The sequence below is a fragment of the Photinus pyralis genome, unplaced genomic scaffold (assembly GCF_008802855.1).
Source record: "Photinus pyralis isolate 1611_PpyrPB1 unplaced genomic scaffold, Ppyr1.3 Ppyr1.4_LG7, whole genome shotgun sequence".
NCBI lineage: Eukaryota > Metazoa > Arthropoda > Insecta > Coleoptera > Lampyridae > Photinus > Photinus pyralis.
In genome coordinates this window covers 49,240-69,048 of record NW_022170738.1, presented here as the reverse complement: position 1 = coordinate 69,048, position 19,809 = coordinate 49,240, and the positions used below count along the sequence as shown (strand labels likewise).

The window sequence follows — 19,809 nt, the reverse complement described above, 5'->3', positions numbered from 1 at the left end:
TTTTATTTTATTCGAAGCGTTTTTATACGCAATACAATAATGCCATTTTGCTCCTGTGAAAATAAAGAATTTGGACCCGGGACCTTCGATAAGATGCCACCTTTGCTCTGACTGCAGTCGACGACATCAACAAACAAGGATCAAACGATTCGCCCTCGTACTGCCTCCGCTGCGTTCACCTCCATCTCAACTGCCGTCCCAAATTGACTCCATCAACTAAGAATGCTCGAGAGGCCCTGGAGGTCTAAAGCGGCACAGGTCCTCCGCACACCCTTCTCCGCCTTGGACCGAAATCGTATCCTTCTTTGGGAAGAACCACTAGGAAGTCAGAATCACACCCCTTAAAAAAATTACACCTGTCTTGAAGCGAAGAGGAGCAAGAATTACAGCCGCCCACAAACTTACAAGCATAACCGAAGACGTGATAAGAGAGAATGACCAAACTTCCCGGGGGAGTCTACACACTCTCGCCTTCTTTGTCAAGAAGCATTTTACAATGAAAATTTGAATGCGGAAAGATATTTGGACACTCTTACTCGAAAATCTTCCATTAGAAGAATTGGCGAGTGCTTTTTACCAACAAGATTTCGGATTATCTGGAGCGAACCTGAATCAGTTATTTAGGTCTGGCTCGATCTTTCGCCCGCAGACATTTGTCTTTGGAGAACTATCAAAGATATGGGCATGTTTAAACCAAGAGGGAGGAATATTTGAACACATTTTAAAACGTCAAATCTAGATATTCGATACTTTTGTTACTTTTATTTGATATCTTTTCAATTATTGAGTTTCTTCATTAAATCGGTAAATTAAAATTTTATGAAATATTAGTGCAGGGGTTAAGAGCCAAAATAGGTTTCAACCTTGCATTTCGTGATAACTTTATGAAACTTTCAGAGGATGCTCTAGACACCCTAAGGTTTAATTTCAGCTATGCCGCCACCCCCGAAACCCCGGACGGCAACCTGTAAAGCACAAAAAGTCTTCTAAAGTGCCTCAAAAATCATAGTACATTTTTAACGAAAAAAGTTTAACAATTATTTAAAAAATAATTCGCCGTTATCAGTTTCATTAACAAAGTAAACAGAGTCGTCCCCTTGGTCGACAAATTCCTCAGTTCCGCAAATCCCGCGGGATCCCGCTCCATTTATGTGCGGGATTAATCTCGCAAAAATGCTGCGGGATCCCGGTATTTCGGGATCCCGCAATCCCGGTATTGCATTCCCTAGTTTCTAGTCTATAACTTTTGATTGAGAAGTCTGATCGAAAAAGTACGAATTGTTTTGGATTCTACGCACCAAAATTAATAAGAAAAAGTGTTTTCCCGAGAAATTTTGGTGTAGTCGATTTTTGGTAAAAAAGGAAGGTTATACACTGCCTTTTTTTGAGCCCCGAAAAAAAAATTGTCTCAAATCAACCCAGAAAAAAATTTTCTTACAGAATGTGGCCTGTAGAATCCATAATTTATACCTAGACTAGAAACCAATTTCGAAAGAAAATTCAAAGAGCTGTAACTTTTGAACTAGCAGCCCCAATCTTGGGACTGTTTGAAATTATGGATTCTACAGGCCCCATTCTATAAAAACAATTTTTTTCCGGGTCGACCTGAGACAATTTTTTCTTCGGGCCTCAAAAAAAGGCAGTGTATAACCTTCCAAGATTGGGCTACTATTTCAAAAGTTACAGCCCTTTGAGTTTTCTTTCGAAATTGGTTTCTAGTCTATAACTTTTGATTGAGAAGTCTGATCGAAAAAGTACGAATTGTTTTGGATTCTACGCACCAAAATTAATATGAAAAGGTGTTTTCCCGAGAAATTTTGGTGCAGTCGATCTTTGGTAAAACAGGAAGGTTATACACTGCCTTTTTTGAGGCCCTCAAAAAAAATTGTCTCAGACACTTTGATTGAGAAGTCTGATCGCAAAAGTACGAATTGTACAAAACAAACCCTGGATATACATTTTTGACCCATTTTATGGGCGGGTATTGAAATGCTACCTTGCACTTAAGAAACCCGCTATAGCAAGTGCCGTCCGGGGTTGCGGGGGTGGCGGCATAGCTGAAATTGAACCTTAGGGTGTCTAGAACATCCTCTGAAAGTTTCATAAAGTTATCACAAAATGCAAGCTTGAAACCTATAACCCCCGCACCATATGTTGTGAATTTTATTTTGAACGATTCTTCATTGAGTGGTTTTGTCTTCTCATATGAAATTCAAATAAAAAGTCACCTATGGGGTATCGTTGTACTCCTTGCTGAAATTCGGAATGCAATGCTGCGGCTCTAAACTACTTTCGGATCACGAGAAAGCTCTTATTTTGACAGAGAACCTAATTTTTTCGTAAATTTTAAGGACTTCTTAAGTCTGAAAGTTGCGGGAATGAGGCTACGTTGAAATCAATTCCTACTGTACTCAAAGTAATCTTTAAATTGGGGCATGTAACTCCATCCCAGTGACTTTCTGGCGTGAAAATTTAACACAACATCTAATCGAAACGATACGAAGTATCAGCTCAGTTATAACTGAAAAGTAACGTAACATTCCTTCCCTTTTCGAGAAAGTGTTGTGTGAAATGTGTTTATTCCTGTAATAATCGATTTTAAAGCTTTAAAAGGGCGATTCATAGGTACTATATTCATGATTACAACTTCCAATTAAAGTTGACAACGAGACATTAACGCGAACATTCCCAATGCGTATAGTTTTTAAGCAGATTTAAGATTTTCATTGTAGGTAACAAGGTCAAAATAAACAAGGGTATAAAAATACATCACAAATGGGAAATGCTATATGATTACAAATAATTATAGTAACGACTCTTTAATTGTTTAATATTCACCAAGAGTAGATCAACTTTTCCAGAAAAAAAGTTAAATAACAAGCACTTGACAGTGACACATTGTGTCCTCATTCATCTAAGTTACGCAAGTCATTCATTTTCCATCAACAATTACCTCAGCAGCTACGCTAAATTTTAAGGTACCTACATAATTTAGTATAATGTTGATTTAATACGGGAATAATTCTTTATGAGTGAACCTAAGCGTAATTTTATTAGCAATGTTCGTGAATTTTTCCGATAGCGCCTGCTGCAAGTTAGGTAAAATTTCGCTAATGAACAGGTTAGAGTTTTCGTTAACAACGTCGCTTGTCGCCTTTCCCAGAACGGGATCGCCGTTGAATAGGTTTTCCAGTCGGATGCTTGATGTGCCCACTTCGATTTTCAATCGCATCTTCTCGAATTCGAGAAACTCCTCTCCTCCCTTCGATATTTTATTTCCCTTCAACTTGCACTCGAATTTGTAGTTGGCTAAAATTGCATTGCTTGGTTCAACTAGGGGTAACGTGCAGGGTACTTACTTATGTTAATGAATGCGGGCCCTTCCCCTTTCAGGTTAAAGAACAGGACTCGAGCGTCCGCTTTGTAACGCCCAACTACGTTTAACTCGGGCAGAAGAACTTTGAATTTAAACACGTTCTTGTTCAGATTTGGCCTGAAATAGAGACCGGTAAGCAACCTCAGGTTACATCAATCGACCATCTTACTTCAATTCCAGAATGATAAAAGACGTGGGCCCCCAAATTTCCAAATTTGATAAAGTTGCTTCAATACGAGTCGCGTCATTTCCACTTTTAAGGTCGACGGCATCCAACAGCAGTGGCTCTAACGGGGGTACGTCCAATTCCGGGATGCCTTTTTTGAGGTACGGTTTAAGAATGGTAATTGAGTCGTTGATGCAATTGCTTAATTTGGGATCATCGCGATGACAAACTTTGATATATGAAGCTAAAAGAAAAGGAAAGTAAGTAGAAAGTGAAGAACTGACCGTGAAAGTATTAAAATAAATATCGATTTATAAAATTGATTTCTTTCTCTCTCTAGCTTTCTGTTACATAAAGTTTAGTGGATAATGCCAGTTGTAACATATTGTTATCCATTTATTCAGCACTACTGATGCATATACAATTAGCCACATGTTTCTGACTAATTAACCAAGCGAGGAAGTGCATACAAGTGGATTGCAAGTGACATAATGCAGTTAGATAAGAGTGAAACAAAGGAATGAAAACCGTAGTGTGCAACATGCATACTTTTTCACAAACGTCTTCCTGCGAAGTTATGCAATGTAGAAGTCCCAATTTAAAATAACATACGTAACAAAATCAAGAATCAAATTCTTCGCAAATGGAATTATATAAAATATTAATTTTATATTCATTTCGTAATAACAACAAATATTTGCGTAAATTTGCAATCTTAATGCAATAGTTGGTGATGGATTGTCACATACCTACATTAGGCAACCAAAGGCACTAAATATAAATCATGAAACTTACGTATCGTACAATTAGTCCACAAAACAGCAATACTTAAAAGCACAAGCACGTGCGTTAACAAAGTTACCGAACTCATCTGGAACCAACGTTTGTGACGTGCACGCTCTTTGACAAAATAACTCAATTTCTTGTAAACTTATTTATATAGGTAAGGTGGTGCACACTGTAGAGATGGAGGTCTCGATTAAAAACTAACCCACAAAGGCTAACTATTGGTTTTAATGCGTTTTCAAAGGTACCTCTACTTTCCAAAGTCAAAACTGTAAACGCATTTAAAATCGTTTAGGGTTTAATTTGCCTGCCATTTTAATGAGACAATCGATTTCACTTTTCGCATATCTGTTAAGGTACCTACGCTGTAATTCAATACGCATAATTTCCTTGAACTAAAACGGCCATTTCCTGACACTAATTTCCTAATTATATACGATATACCTACCTATCCCTGGAATGTGGAAAACGTCTTCATTTTTTGAGAACTCCACGAGTTCTTTGGTAAACGCGCAAACGAAGATGCGTTTCGTTGTTTCTTGACAATTATTTACTGCAACGGAATGTAAACACTAATGACCAATGTAGAGTTTTGCATAATGACTTTCTACCGAAATTGCATAAGAGACCTTGGCTTGAATACTCAATAAGAATGTTGAGAAGCTTCTGGTACAGTTAATGAGCTACTGTGTGTGACAAAATGCTGAAGCGCAAACCGTGACAGTAGGATTCATCTCCCTAACACCAGGTAAGGTACCTACTAGTCCTTGGCAGTAAAAATGTTAGATACTCTTTTATGCCAATAATATTTCATTGGTCGTGTTGGTAATTTTACATCTGCTACTACGAAAATGTGCAATAGTACATTTTTTAAAGTAGGTATGTACTGCTACAGGCTACAGCTACCATGATATAAAATTACGCTAACACACACAAACCTATCAGATCACTCTTTTAATTCAAACCTGAGTTCTTGTTTTATGGATGAAATTGCTAAGAAAATTTACCACCCTATAACGGAATATGAGAAATTAATTCTTTTCAATGTGGTCCGGGAAGAAAGCTGGAGATTTGTTTCGGATAAATCTATATAGATTCGAGTATCGAAATCCAAATGCTCATCGATAACATCTATGATGAGTATGTGAATAGAAAAGAAATATACAGGTAAAGCTTCCACACTACATTATGGTCGTTTGTTCACTCCACAATTAGAGAAAATGCATGTAAGCAAAATCCTACAGTTTCTACAAAACTCTAATTACGCAAATACAAAGCCATGTACAAAACTGAATTCCACAAATAAAATTCTTCTTCCTCAGTTCGTTTCTGGTACATGTTCAATCCTTCTCTTTATAATCTTTAAAATACATCTTTCCTCTCCAATTCTACTTAATACCTCTACATTACTCATCTCATCAGTCCATTTGATGTTCATCATTCTTTTCCATATCCACATTTCAAAAGCTTCTGTAATGTATTGGGTTTTTCCCAAAATTGATATTCGACTTCGCCGTACAATTAAGTATGGAATAAACTAAAATAAATAAATAAAGTACTGCGACTATTCTTGTCATCGTTGCAACAAGAAAGGACATCTGGCATCCGTTTGTCCAGTAAAATCATCTTCGCAACATCCACCAGGGTCGTCTCACCGCAAGTCTAAAAGTAAGGTACCGTCGAATGTTAATCATTTTATGGACGAGGAAAATGCTAGTGAGTTTGAAAAAATGTCATTGTTTTCAATTACTTCTAAGCAAAATGTGCCTATAATGATAAGCGTATTGGTCGAAGGTGTAGAACTGGAATTTCAATTAGATACTGGGTCTAGTATATCTGCAATTTCGTATCAATTGTACAGAGAACTTTTCTTTAAGTTTGCGCTTATCGAAACCGATAAGTCATTGTATTTTTATAATGGTGTCAAAATACGACCATTAGGATATCTTAAGTTAAAAATTACCTACAAAAATAAGGTTAATTATTTAAACTTTTTTGTTATTGAAGATGGTAGCTGTCCTATTTTAGGCAGAGATTTTTTGTATTCTTATAATTTAAATATTTGCGATAAGAATGCGAGCGTAAATTTTGTTAATGCAGATTTGGAACAAATAATTTCCAAATATTCTAACGTTTTTGCACCAGGTCTTGGTAAATTTAATAAAGGGGTGTTTACGTTGCAATTAAAAGAGACCACTGTAACACCAAAGTTTCACAAACCTAGACCACTGCCATATGCGTTAAGAGATAAGGTAGAAAAGGAATTAGATAACTTAGAAAAGTTAGGTGTGATATCGTCTGTAGATTATAGTGAATGGGCTGCACCCATTGTGTGTGTGTTAAAAAAAGACGGTAATGTACGTATTTGTGGAGACTTTAAAGTTACCTGCAATCCATATTTGATAGCGGATTTTCCTTGTATTCCACGAATCGAAGATTTGTTTAGTACGTTACAAGGTGGAGAATTTTTCTCTAAATTAGATTTATCACAGGCATACCAGCAAGTGGAATTAGACGTAGCTTCTAAACAATATGTTACTATATCTACTCATAAGGGTCTTTATAGATATAATAGGCTTCCATATGGAATAGTTTGCGCACCAGCAAAATTTCAAAAATTAATTAATAGCATTTTACAAGGGCTACCTGGAGTCATAGCATTTTTAGATGACATCCTTATTACTGGGAGCAATGTAAATGAGCATTTGAATCGATTAAAATCAGTCTTAAGTAAATTACAAGATTGTGGTTTAATATTAAGTCGTAATAAATGCTGTTTTTTTTTCAAAAATCAGTTCAATATTTAGGATTCGTAATTGATAAGGATGGTTTACATCCTACTGAAGATAAAATCCTAGCGATTAAGAATGCACCAATTCCAACTAATGTAACACAGCTAAAATCTTTTTTGGGACTTGTAAATTTTTATGGTAAATTTGTTCCTAATTTAGCAACGCTGTTATACCCTTTATATTGTTTACTTAAAAAAACTGTAACTGGAGTTGGACTTCAAATTGTCAAAGGTCATTCGAAAAAGTAAAACTTATTTTGTTGTCTGCTGATGTGTTGGTTCACTTCAATCCAGAATTGAAAATTAATTTGTCTGTGGATGCATCACAATACGGTATAGGTGCAATCCTTTCTCACACGTTTGAGAATGGAAGTGAAAAACCTATTGCCTATGCATCCCGTTCCTTGAATGAAGCAGAGAAAAAATATAGTCAAATAGAAAAGGAAGGTTTAGCGATAATTTTTGGGCTTCGAAAATTTCATCAATATCTTTATGATAAAAGATTTACTTTGGTCACTGATCATAAACCTTTAATTTCTATTTTCAATCCGAAGAAAGGTATACCTCAATTTTGTGCAAATCGTTTAAAACGATGGGCAGTAATATTATCGAATTATAATTATGAGATCGAATTTGTTCGTTCTGAACATAATATGGCGGATAGTTTATCTCGATTACCTTCTCCGTCACAGGAAACTGGGGAATCTGATTTTGATTATTGTAATTTTTTTGAAACGAACAATGATTTTCCTATCGATTTTAAGTTAGTTAAAGATAAAACTCAACAAGATAAACTTTAACAGAAATTATAAAACGGGTTAGGTATGGTTGGCCTGAAAATGTTAGTTTGAAACATGATAATAGTGATCTTAAATGCTACTTCATTCGTAGAAATGAATTGACCATTGTAGATGATTGCCTTTTGTGGACAGATAGGTTAGTTATTCCCACGGAATTAAGGAGCATTCTCTTAAATCAATTACATTTAACCCATATGGGTGTAGTAAAAATGAAAAGTATGGCTAGATCGTATTTTTGGTGGCCAAATATTGATAAGGACATAGAGAATACTGCTAAATTTTGCCAATCCTGTATATTACATAAAAAGTCACCTTCAAAAGCAAAATTATCTCCATGGAACTGGCCAAATTCTCCTTGGGAGAGACTACATGTTGACTTTATGGGACCATTTCTTGGCAAACACCTTTTCATAATTCTAGACGCTCATAGTAAGTGCATCGAAGTATTTCCATTGACTACAATTACCAGTAGTTCCACAATTCAGGTACTGCGTACCACCTTTGCAAGATATGGCCTTCCTAAACTGTTAGTTTCAGACAACGGTACCGAATTTGAATCTCTCGAATTTAAACAATTTTTAAGTAAAAATGGAATCAAATTTATGACCTCGCCTCCATATTCCCCTCATTGTAATGGAGCCGCAGAAAATGCGGTAAAGACTATTAAGAATGCACTTAAAAATGCACTAGGTAAAAACACCAAACTTGATTTAAATATAATTTTAACTAATTTCTTGTTTGACTATAGAAACACTAACCATTGTACAACAGGAGTATCCCCCGCATATTTAATGTTAGGTAGGAATGTAAGAAATAGATTTAGTTTAATTAAGCCAAACGAAATTGTAACAAGTAGGGTTAAAGCTAGTCAGGTTAAGCAGTGCAAACATTATAAGGGAAAAAGTGCAGTGCGTTATGAACCGGGCGAAGAAGTGTTGGTGAAAGATTATCGTGTACCCAATAAACCAGTTCAGGGATTAGTTTTAAAGCGCCGTGGTAATTGTACTTATATAGTTAGAGTTCCTGAAATTGATAAAATTTGGAAACGTCATTGTAATCAGCTGCTGAAATTTAAACCAGCTTGTAGTCAGCCAGCAATTCCTATGTCAAATTCAGAGACTTCATCTATAACCAACCAGATACCTACCACAGGATGTAATTAGTGATAGTGATATTGACAATGTAGGTACCATTAGCATTAAGTAGGGAGAGAAGACCGATCAAACCACCGGATAGGTTTATGTCATAAATTTAAGCTGGACGAGTGTAATGTATTGGGTTTTTCCCAAAATTGATATTCGACTTCGCTGTACATTGTACAATTAAGTATGGAATAAACGCTGTGTAAAGTAACATGCTTGTTTCCTTCTCCGGCCCCGTGCAAATACAACAGCTTCCAATATTTCCTGATCTTTTTTCATTGCTGTCCACGTTTCACGACAGTAAATTAGAACAATCCATACAAAACTCGCATCAAGGGCTCCTTCAAATCTCTGATTTCATTTATTTACTGCATCGATGTTACGATTCGGGCATGGATTTTTGTAAATCTATAAATGGGTTGGGTTGGCAGAGCAACCTTGGCTGAATCCCTGCCCGCTTAAATATAAAGACCAAAAACAAGTTCAAATGCTTTTTTTATAAAGTTTCTTCTAACTATACAGGGTGTATCATCTATAAGATCCCTCGGAAAATTTAACAGTTTTTCGAAATTTTTTTTTGAAAGAAACTAAATCGCGCAGGCGGTAATTTTTGGACTGAGACACGGGTTAAGACATCTTCCATAATCACATAATTTTTTTTAGGTACTTTATCGAAAAAATAAAATGTTTGATTGAACTTCGATAAATGTCATATTTTTTAAAAATTTCAAATGGCAACCCCCTGAACAAATTGTACCACTGGGTAGCCAAACCTACAAATTTTCCACTGATATAAACAAAACCACACATTCCATAACAAAATTTCAGAGAAAAACCAAGTCGAAACGCCAATCAGTTATAAAAAATAAAAGATTAAACCGACAGTGGAGAGAACGCGTATCCAAAGCTAACATGGAGGTAATTTTGTATGTATAGAGATCCAAATATCAAAATAAAGAGAAGGATCCGTTTCAAGAAGACAAGGGCCCGACTTTGGTGACTTTCCTCTAGTATGAATACTACCCCTACAGTTTTGGAGTCGATTCGATTTTTGGGAAATTGGGGTACGCGCGCATATTTTTGCTTGCACCAACGACACAATGTCGTTATACAACGCGGGATTTCTGTTTTCCTACGCGTGTTTTCAAATAGTCCTTGTGTTTCGTGGTTTAATTTAGATAATCCAATATAAGCTAACATATAATCCGCTATCTTTAACTTTCCTAGAGCTGTTACCAGATGCCTGAAATATTTGTATAAACGAATTTAATGTGTAGCTGTATAGAAAGTTTCGGTTTAATGCTTAAAATTATGCAATTGATCCAGATAGGTCTTACTATCAAACGAGGGTCATCAACTGTATCATTATCGATCAACATTTGAAGAATAATTCGGTAATTATCATCCCCTGTAGGAGAGTTCCCTGAAAACACACTTAAAGCCGTCCCTAATTTACTCGATCTACCTAATTCAGGTCCGTATTATAATGAATAATGTTGTTATATCAATCAATAAGCAGCGATTGCCTCTAAAAATTTATTTATTTCGCGTTGTGTCAATGGAGTTTGTTCGGATCGCGTCGCAATTACCTTCTGTGCAACCGTTTCTATGTGGCAAATCAACTCATCAAAGCTTTCCTAATAATTAATAATTAGGAACATGATTATCGTTAATTTGATGCTCTAATTTATTAATCTCATCCAAGACATCTAGAAATTTTGCCTTTGTGTCCTCCAGGGTTGCGAAAATGATTCTCATTCCGTTTTTTGTATAATCGTTGCATACGTGCGCAATATTTCTGCATTTTTAAAGTTAAGATACTTCACTGTTGCTGTTTTGATGTCATTTCCAAAAAATACGACCACAATTAAGTACGCGAGCTCACAATCTGCAATTTAAAATCGAGCTGGCAATAAATATCATAAAATATTTCTAAAATGGATTAACTAATTCTGCTCGAAGGACCAAAATTGGTGCGTATGGGCTGTATATCTTTAAATTCAATACAAAAAAAAACTAATTTGCTATCAATTATCCTGTTGTTGTCACTGCCCGGATTTTCTTTAGAGGAGGGTGGGAAATTGTGTTAAAATAGCAGATTGAGGGATAAGTTGACAAATATTATGATTGACCAAAGTTATAATGGCACACATAACACGGCTATGCACTTTTATCCAGTGCAAAAGAATAACCATCTATTTTCTATAAAACGTAAGAAAATTACACTTTAAAACTAAAACTTACAATACCGTTACTAACGCTTAATCTTCCTCATCGGCCGCGCGTATGACATTATCTTTCCGATATACTTTAAATACACCACTCCAAAGTTCAGGTAATTAAAACTTGCTACCACCTCGAGGGATTGATAGTGTTGCAAATATAACCCTTTAAAAGGCATGGAAAGTTAACATTTTTTAGCATGGGAAATTGCGTGAAAGTACTGATTCTGTTGAAGTCTAATACAACACCATCTGTAGAAAACTTTATCTACTTTAAAACAGTTGAAGTGTTTGGCAGAAAACTCAAAGTAATGATTACCTACAAGTTGCTGTTTTTCGGCTTTATCTCGGGCGGGTCCGGTTTGACAAGGTTGCAAATCTGTACTTTTAAAAAAATACAATTCCTCATAAGACTTCGTATACTGCGAGGGCTGTTGTGGTATTTCAATCAACAACAAAATATAGCAAAGACTCTAGTCTTGCCTCTAAAACTTGTAGAAAGTCGAATTGTTTTAGATAGATCAAAGATGATTATTTGCAAAGCCTGAAGGGCTGACAGAAATGAAGAAAAAATATTCTGTTGTGATTGTATTCAAAGATACGATAGACAAATTACCAGCAAATACTATAAGTTTTGCCACTAAAATTCATGGCAAGTCGACTTGTGCTATGTCGATTGAAAAATGGGCTATGAAACGCCTGTTTTGAAGCCAGTCGAGGTGTAATTCATCGGCTTTCTCATTACCTTCGACCTATGCCAGCGTGTTACTGCTTGCTACTTGGTCTATTAGTCCTACCAACTCTGATTGAAATACAGTGGGAAGTTTGTCTAGCGGTTGCGTTCAGTTCTTTGGAGTAAATACCAGTGCCTGTTCTTTCCATTGTCTTAAATCCATCCTTGAAGATGAATACGTTTGGTTGGGATACCTCGCCCTCATCAAGAAAGATATCATAGTGTTTCCCTAATTTGAATTGAAGAGTGAATTAGTCCGATCGCCCTTCTAGGATAGGCAATTTTTGCAGACGCAAAAGTGCCAGGGTGGCCTGCTTACATATTGATTTGCCTCCGAAAAATTTTCCGTTACACATTCCGCCCCTAAAAGATCGCCCAAGAAGCGGATATTCCTGTACCGAATCGTCCTAGGGCGAATGAATCTTTAGGAATAATGTAATGCTTTTAAATACCTTTTTTTTAACATGCTGGTTTGTCTATCCGTCTCTACCCTATACGATAGTTTCAGGTGTAATTTTTGAAAAGGTTTGGTTTTGCTACTTTTCCAAACCGTTTATGAGCATGGGTGGTGGTAAAACATTTTCCTTAAATTCGCAAATAAATTGTCGGACAGACAGGTGGACAGACAGACGGACAGACAGGCAGAAATGCAAAATTATAAACGATCTCGAGGATAGTTAATAAACTCGGAACAGTTTATGATTTACAGTTGCTAGCAGAAAAATAGGCAACTAATGAAGCTTCCAACTGTAATTGATTTCAGTACCTACCTATATTGCTAGCAGCAGGTTGGGGATTTTCCAATCCGTAACAAAATTTCCAATTTTATGAATGCATTTCCCCCAGGGTATAATCCTCATTATACTGGCATGTATACCTATTAGTTGATTAACTGTTCTACTTATGTATGTATTACCATTACTCATATAGTAGTGGTTCTTAAGTTTGATCAATTTTTCACAGAGAAAATAATGTAATGAACTAAATTACTCAAAAGTAGTCTTGCTTGATATATGTGCTTGCTGAGCATACCACGAAAATTAGTTATTTTAAGCGGAAAAAATTGTATATCTCCGCTTCTTATAATTGTTTATCATAGATTGATAATGTGTCCGTCAATCAAATGACTATTTTTGTATAATGTAGGTTAACTATACAATCCGTAATTACCATTTATCATCTAAGGCATCTATTACTTCACACATGTTCCCATTTATTAGTTCGCGAAGTATTCAGCTGATTTTTAAATTATTATTTTTGGGCTATTAAATTAGTATTAAAACAATCGTGTTTATAGATTTAAAAGGGATGAAATACCCGCTACTGACATTGCTTCCACCAGAAACAATCAGGAATTGATTAAAAGATCAGTCACTTTATGTTTGTTGGACTATGGACTATATAAACGAGAAGTAGTTCCAGTTTTTTTTGCATGTCATGAAATAATATCTAGTGGTTAAGAATCCAAGTTTTCGACCTCCCTCCCCTTGTGCTTCTCCCGTACCACCCTTAAAACCAAAGAAATTTGGTTGGTTTTTTAGTTTAGCAATCATATCTTTTTATAGCTTCATTTTACAAAAAAATATTGTTATCAGAAATTCTAGACTATAAAATTCTACACAACTTTGGTATACACTACTTTTTTGTGAAGTGTTTATTAAAAACGATATAGAGCATCAGAGTTGCTTATTTTTTTAAGAATTCTAAAATTTGTATAAGTATAGATGTTTTAACCAAATTATATACTTTATCTCTATAATTAAGAGTTTTGTAAGAAAATATCTTGAACTTAACGTGGTATAAATCCCCCTACGCTGCTCCCTTACCAAAGGGGATGCATAATAATTCAACTTTCAACCCTTGTTAGTGGGGATATTTGAATCACTGTGGGATTGTAGGGCTTTCTAATATACGTTTGAAACAATAAAATTATCTCACTTCAGTTCAGCTTCATCCTTCCTATCCTTCATCCCCCCTCCGCGGTAGGAATAGATATGTATAGAGATATAGAAAATATATGTAATAAGCGTTGTACTGACTAACTTCACAATCGCCATAAGAGCGTTTAAATATCTATTCCTAACGCGCGGGGGGGGGGGGGTAAAACTAAACTGAAGTGAGACAATTTTTTAATTTAAAAAGTATATTAGAAAGCGCTACAATCTCACAGTGATTCAAATATCATCACTAGCAAGGGTTGCAAGTTTCATTATTATGCGTCCCCTTTGGGAAGGGTGCAGGGTAGGGTGATTTATACTACTATAAATTCAAGATATTTTCTCATAAAACTCTTAATTATAGACATAAAGTATAAAATTTGGTTAAAACATCTACATACAAATTTTAGAATTCTTAAAAATATAAGCAACTCTGATGCTCCATATCGTTTTTAATAAACATTTCACAAAAAAGTAGTGTATATCGAAGTTGTGTAGAATTTCATAGTGTAGAATTTCTAATAACAATATTTTTTTGTAAAGTGAGCCATTAAAAAGATATGACTGAAAAACTAAGAAACCAACCAAATTTCAGGGGTTTTGAGGATGGTACGGGGGAAGCACAAGGGGTGGGAGGTTGAAAACTTAGGTTCTTAACTACCAGATGACTGTCTATGACATGCAAAAGAAATTGGAACTACTTCTCATTTTGCAAGTTAAAACCCTCTATTCCCTGGACTAAATATATAGCGCATTAATGAGACCTGCGGTTGTAAGAAGATTCGCCTCCAAAAGTTCTCTACGGTAAAGTCACCTCCGGAAAATTATACCCCAAAAAATGCGTCCCCAGAAAAATTTGTCCCAGATGATTCGCCCTCGACAGATTTGTGCCATGCAGTTTCGAAACAAACAATTTTAAGACCATCTACAAATTTTTGTAATTCTGATAAAATGTGAGAGCCAGCGTAGCGTCGATGGGTAGTGACGATTCTTTTCAAAAGTGCAGGGCCATATGGCAAAGTTCATTTTTCAGAGCGCGAATCTTCTTAAAGCTAAAACTCTGGGGGGCAAGTTTTCTTAGAGCCTGAAAGGCGAAGCGAATATTCCGGCAAGAATCTTCCTGGAAGCGAATATTTCGGAGGCGCAATTTCCGAGGCGAATCTACCGCGAACGATTTCCATGCTAACCTTTCCCCTTATGCCCTTTCCTGCATATTAGCAATTGAGCTGGAGTAACATCCGTACTATTATGGATACTTTAAATTTGACGTTAATGTCCGTTTTTCACGTTCAATTTAAAAGTTTTCACTCAACGATTTAAGTCATTTTTTATGAACAACTCCTCATCTCTTCTTGAGAATGGATTATCAGAAGAAAGTACTCGCGCATGTTGCCAAAAATCAAATTTCTATTTCTAATCTACCTATTTCATTCGAATCATTAATACATAAATCAAAGGGATAGGAGAAATTATTGATAAAAACTACCGATGCTGTACAGAATGATATCTTACACTATCGAGCTTTCACTACAGATATCAAGATATTGAGCTGATCGACAATTTCTATGGGACTAATTGTCTACAATTGCAGTTGCAGTTCCTCCTACAATTTCCTTCTTTGTAATCGTATTCTTAGTAGTTTTTGTCCAGTTTGTACCTTCACATTTAAATACTGTAAAAGCTAAATGGAAAACTTTTTGTTTTCGGCCTGTATCTCAGAAACAAACGTAGTTATTGCTCTGCTAGTATAAAAACAGTCACGTCAATCGTCGCAGTATTCGATCACTGCAAAACTGGTCGCCTGTGAGGTGTACACAAATTATGCTGTTATAATTTTCATCTCTATAATAATAATAATAATATATTTGATCCTTGTGACATATAATGTATAGGATAACGTCGATCTATCTAGCCCATGCGAAGAAAATACATGAGTTTTGCAGTGGGCGACTACCTGCTACTGTTTTTATATTAGGTAAGCGACGTATAGATTTATTTTATTTTTGCTATTAAAAGTTTAACAAAAAAGTGGCACAGAGATGCGCAAACCGCAAGACCCTATCTCTATCATATCCCTAGGACACATGGTAAATTGGTATCTTCACGATTTTCGTCCTGTAGTTCGGATCCAAGAGTTTGTAGTTGGGATTTAGGATTCAGGTGCTGCCGATAGCCTTTGGTCGAATGTGCAAGTAGAATATCTGGCAGTTCCAAGTGAATTGAAATGGATTGAAATAGCTGAACGCTTTGAGGAACTTTGGAATTTACCCAATTCTATCGGGGGCATCGATGGGAGACACATTAGAATCCAATTTATAAAGTTAATTTTTATTGCAATTATTGGCTATAGCGGATACAGAGCAATTTTATTCCAATTGATATGGGCGACTATGGAAGTAACGGTGATGGGACAGTGTTTAAAAATTCAAGAATTGGACGAAACCTCAAAGCGGACACTTTAAATATGCGACGACCGCATCCTGTACCCAAAGAAGCACATGACCCATTCTTTCCATAATACTTCATCGGAAATACTGACCTTTCACTTTTTAAAAATTTATTAAAGCCCTATCCGTCAAGAAACTTATCTGAAAAGAAAGCTTTTCGAAGGTGGTGTACACTAGAATAAAGGCAAAACCAACTTTCGCGATGCATGGGTTATTAGTACGCACCAAAAATAATAAGAAAAAGCGTTTTCCCGAAAAATTTTGGTGCAGTCGATTTTTGGTAAAAAAGGAAGGTTATACACTGCCTTTTTTTGAGGCCCGCAAAAAAATTGTCTCAGATCGACCCGGAAAAAAAATTTTCTTATAGAATGTGGCCTGTAGAATCCATAATTTCAAACAGTTCCAAGATTGGGCTACTAGTTCAAAAGTTACAGCCCTTTGAATTTTGTTTCGAAATTGGTTTCTAGTCTATAACTTTTGATTGAGAAGTCTGATCGAAAGAGTACGAATTGTTTTGGATTCTAGGCCGGTTATTACATGAAAATAATTATACACAACAAATATTACACAATTTTCACCCTCAAAGTCAGCGAGGCACAGATGAACCGATTTTATTTCGACATAATTATGTTCGTATGTAAATCACCCCTATGCGGCATTACATTGGCACTTGGCAGTCTAAGTATTGTGTTTTATAAATTATGCTTCATTTTTTACTATTTAGTGTAAATTTCACGTTGAGTGTTGAACTATTTTCAATCACGCATTTATTTCGTTGCAATGACAATAAAACTTCCTAAACGCGATAAAACGCCATGACGCTTCAAATTCAAACAAAAGCTGCTGCCTATCTAGTATCGAGGGTAACGAATTAGGTAACACGATAATATACATTAAATCTCAATATAAAGTTCTTGTAATATACTATTTACATAAACTTTGTAGGTTTTCTTGAAAATTTAAATACAAAATTGTGATGCATGTTTATATGCATGTTTGTTGGGTATATTTTACGAAAAATAGTTAACTATGAATCGTACGCCTTCTAGCGGCAAACCTAGAAACTTCAAAATAATTTCCGACGATTTCTCTTGTCTCCTTTAGTTTACAAAATATTTTTGTCTAAGCTGTGCAATTGACGGTTCCAGCCTGTGACCTTTATTAATACGACAGACACCCTGTAAAAACAGCAGTAGGTAGAACAAACTGTAACTGAAGGTACAAGAAAGGGAAATTGCATCGACAATATACTCACAAATTTAAACGCATCTGATAATAAGTACGTCTATATGTGACCTAAATACTTATATCAGACCACTCTGGTCAGCTAATTAGCGTAGCATTAGCTTCCCAAGTAAACCTTCCGCTTAGGGAAAAATGTTATAGCATTAAACCAATTACTCAATACGGAATTTCAAAATTTCACAACTTACTCTCTGCGAAAAGAGTTGACTTTGTAGGTGGCACAAGCTCAAATAGAAAGTTTGAAGAATTTAATAATATTCTAATTAAAGCACATCATACTGCTTTTCCAATTAGACATATTAAAGTTAATTCTTCAAAAACTACCCCTTTTAGATTAATAACATGGTTTAATGATGAATTAAAATCCATGCGAGAACACCTACATTTTCTGTGTGATTTAAGCAAATCATCAAGCCATTTAAACCCAAACCTTGAGACAGCAATTAAAAAATTTAAATTACAATATAGAAAGGCAATATTAAATGCTAAAGTAAAGGCACATGATAATTATATAAATCAAAGCTCAAACCCTAATAAAGCACGATGGAATATAATTAAGCAAAAAACAAACAAGGCTAAAATAAAAATCGATAAAGATACGCCAACAGAAAATGAATTAAATAATTACTTTGCAAATATTGCTGATCGAATACAATACTTGCTACAACCTGCAAAACCTCAAAAGATTTATTAAACAAAACAAATACTTCAAAAAACATATTTTCCTTTAAATAGGTATCACAAACTCATATTTTTTTTTTTTTTTTTTTTTTTTTTTTATTTAAGGCGTCGACTACTTGGTCATTAGCCTATTGTAAATACTGTATAAATCATAACATGTCGAATATATTTGCAGACCCAAACTCATATTAGAGACGCTATTATGAGTTTATCGAATAGCTCATCGGTAGATATATACGGACTAAACTCAAAGATTCTAAAAGCAGTAGTAAATATCGTTATTACTCCACTAATCGTTTTTGGTGGATTAAACCTACTTTTCATTGGAAATATTTTCTTTTTCCATCTTTTTTCAACAAACACCATTCATATCTCGCAAAATATTGATCCTATCCTATACCTAAGTATGGGTATGGTCTCAATCGCTTCAGCGTAAACAATTACGCGAATAATGACTCTTCACTCGCCTGGTTTGTAAAATATGCACTTTTTATTGAATGCACTGTATAGTGTAAAAATTCATAAAAATTGTTAACCGCAAAACTATACATCAAAATTTGATTATTATAATTGTCATTTAATTTATGATATTAAATTTGCCAAAAAAGGTCAAGAGTAGTCAGAGAGTGTATCTCAACAAATTTCAAAATTATAAACAAAATAAAGTGACACCTTGCACCTATACTGTAAATAATTGCAGTAAGAGATGGTACGCGTACCATTTTATGATTTCGCTCTTTTAATTCTGGCAATTAAATAATCAAATGAAATATGCCACTTGCAATGCAATATTGTGCCGTTTAACATTTTAGGAGTTGTCTTCGCAGGCTTTAGGGATCAAAGGATCAGTGAGTGAGCTTTGTCGTACAAGAGGTGTCCCTAGAACATGGAGTGTTATTTCATAAGTCAATAGAGTCGTTAAGCTTCATGCCACCCCACATTTGTTGCCATGCGCGCAAAAGAAAACAATTTTACAATATCTTGTATCACCGATTAACTACTATTGTAGTTAATCTGTGCTTGTATACCTAAAGCGCAAAATAACACTCAAGTTCACGTTTGACGCTAACGTTTTTTGTGTTTTGTGGTCAATTTACTCCCACTATTTCTTCTTAATTAATTAATCGTTAATGGACATGTGTATCGAATAAGGTCACCTTTTATTTTTAGTGATGTGACAAATTAATACATTTTGAGCGAAATTGCTAAGAAACAATAATTTAAAGCGGTTTGTTTGACATTGCTGTTCCGGTCCAGGGCACTTACCTTTACTGCGATTAAGGTTGTCTACTAGCATCATTCATACCGAACTGCGTATGCACTCACAGTCCTTAAAATTACACTTGACTTTACTTTTTTCCTGCTCGAACTCGTCAATACCTTTTCAGTTCCTCTTGTGCCAAGGTTTTCCCAAAGTCATTAGCATGGCCTTTGGCGTAGCAAAAGTAATGATCTGTATATTAAACATCTCAAACTAAACCGA

General features: G+C 35.3%; 1 protein-coding gene across 2 annotated transcripts; it reads right to left on the bottom strand.

Annotated features, from left to right (window-relative positions):
• Nucleotides 1-2,841: 2,841 nt before the first annotated feature.
• On the bottom strand, nt 2,842-19,684 carry LOC116177030. Of its 2 annotated transcripts, none has more exons than XM_031495888.1 (4): nt 19,593-19,684; nt 3,546-3,786; nt 3,360-3,493; nt 2,842-3,309 (listed from the first exon to the last, which is right to left on the bottom strand). In XM_031495888.1, the coding sequence occupies exons 1-4, from the start codon at nt 19,624-19,626 to the stop codon at nt 3,008-3,010; spliced, it is 711 nt and encodes a 236-aa protein (XP_031351748.1). In that variant the 5' UTR covers nt 19,627-19,684; the 3' UTR covers nt 2,842-3,007. The 2 variants fall into 2 exon arrangements, with proteins under 2 accessions (XP_031351748.1, XP_031351747.1); XM_031495887.1 differs by lacking the exon at nt 19,593-19,684 and adding an exon at nt 4,338-4,506.
• Between the last annotated feature and the right edge of the window lie 125 nt (nt 19,685-19,809).

Coding starts and splice junctions, on each gene's coding strand:
- LOC116177030 (XM_031495887.1), bottom strand. CDS start 4,413: ATGAGTTCGGTAACTTTGTTAACGCACGTGCTTGTGCTTTTAAGTATT. Junction 3,494..3,545: donor TTTATCATTCTGGAATTGAA/GTAAGATGGTCG, acceptor TCTCTATTTCAG/GCCAAATCTGAACAAGAACG. Junction 3,310..3,359: donor GCCCGCATTCATTAACATAA/GTAAGTACCCTG, acceptor ATGCAATTTTAG/CCAACTACAAATTCGAGTGC.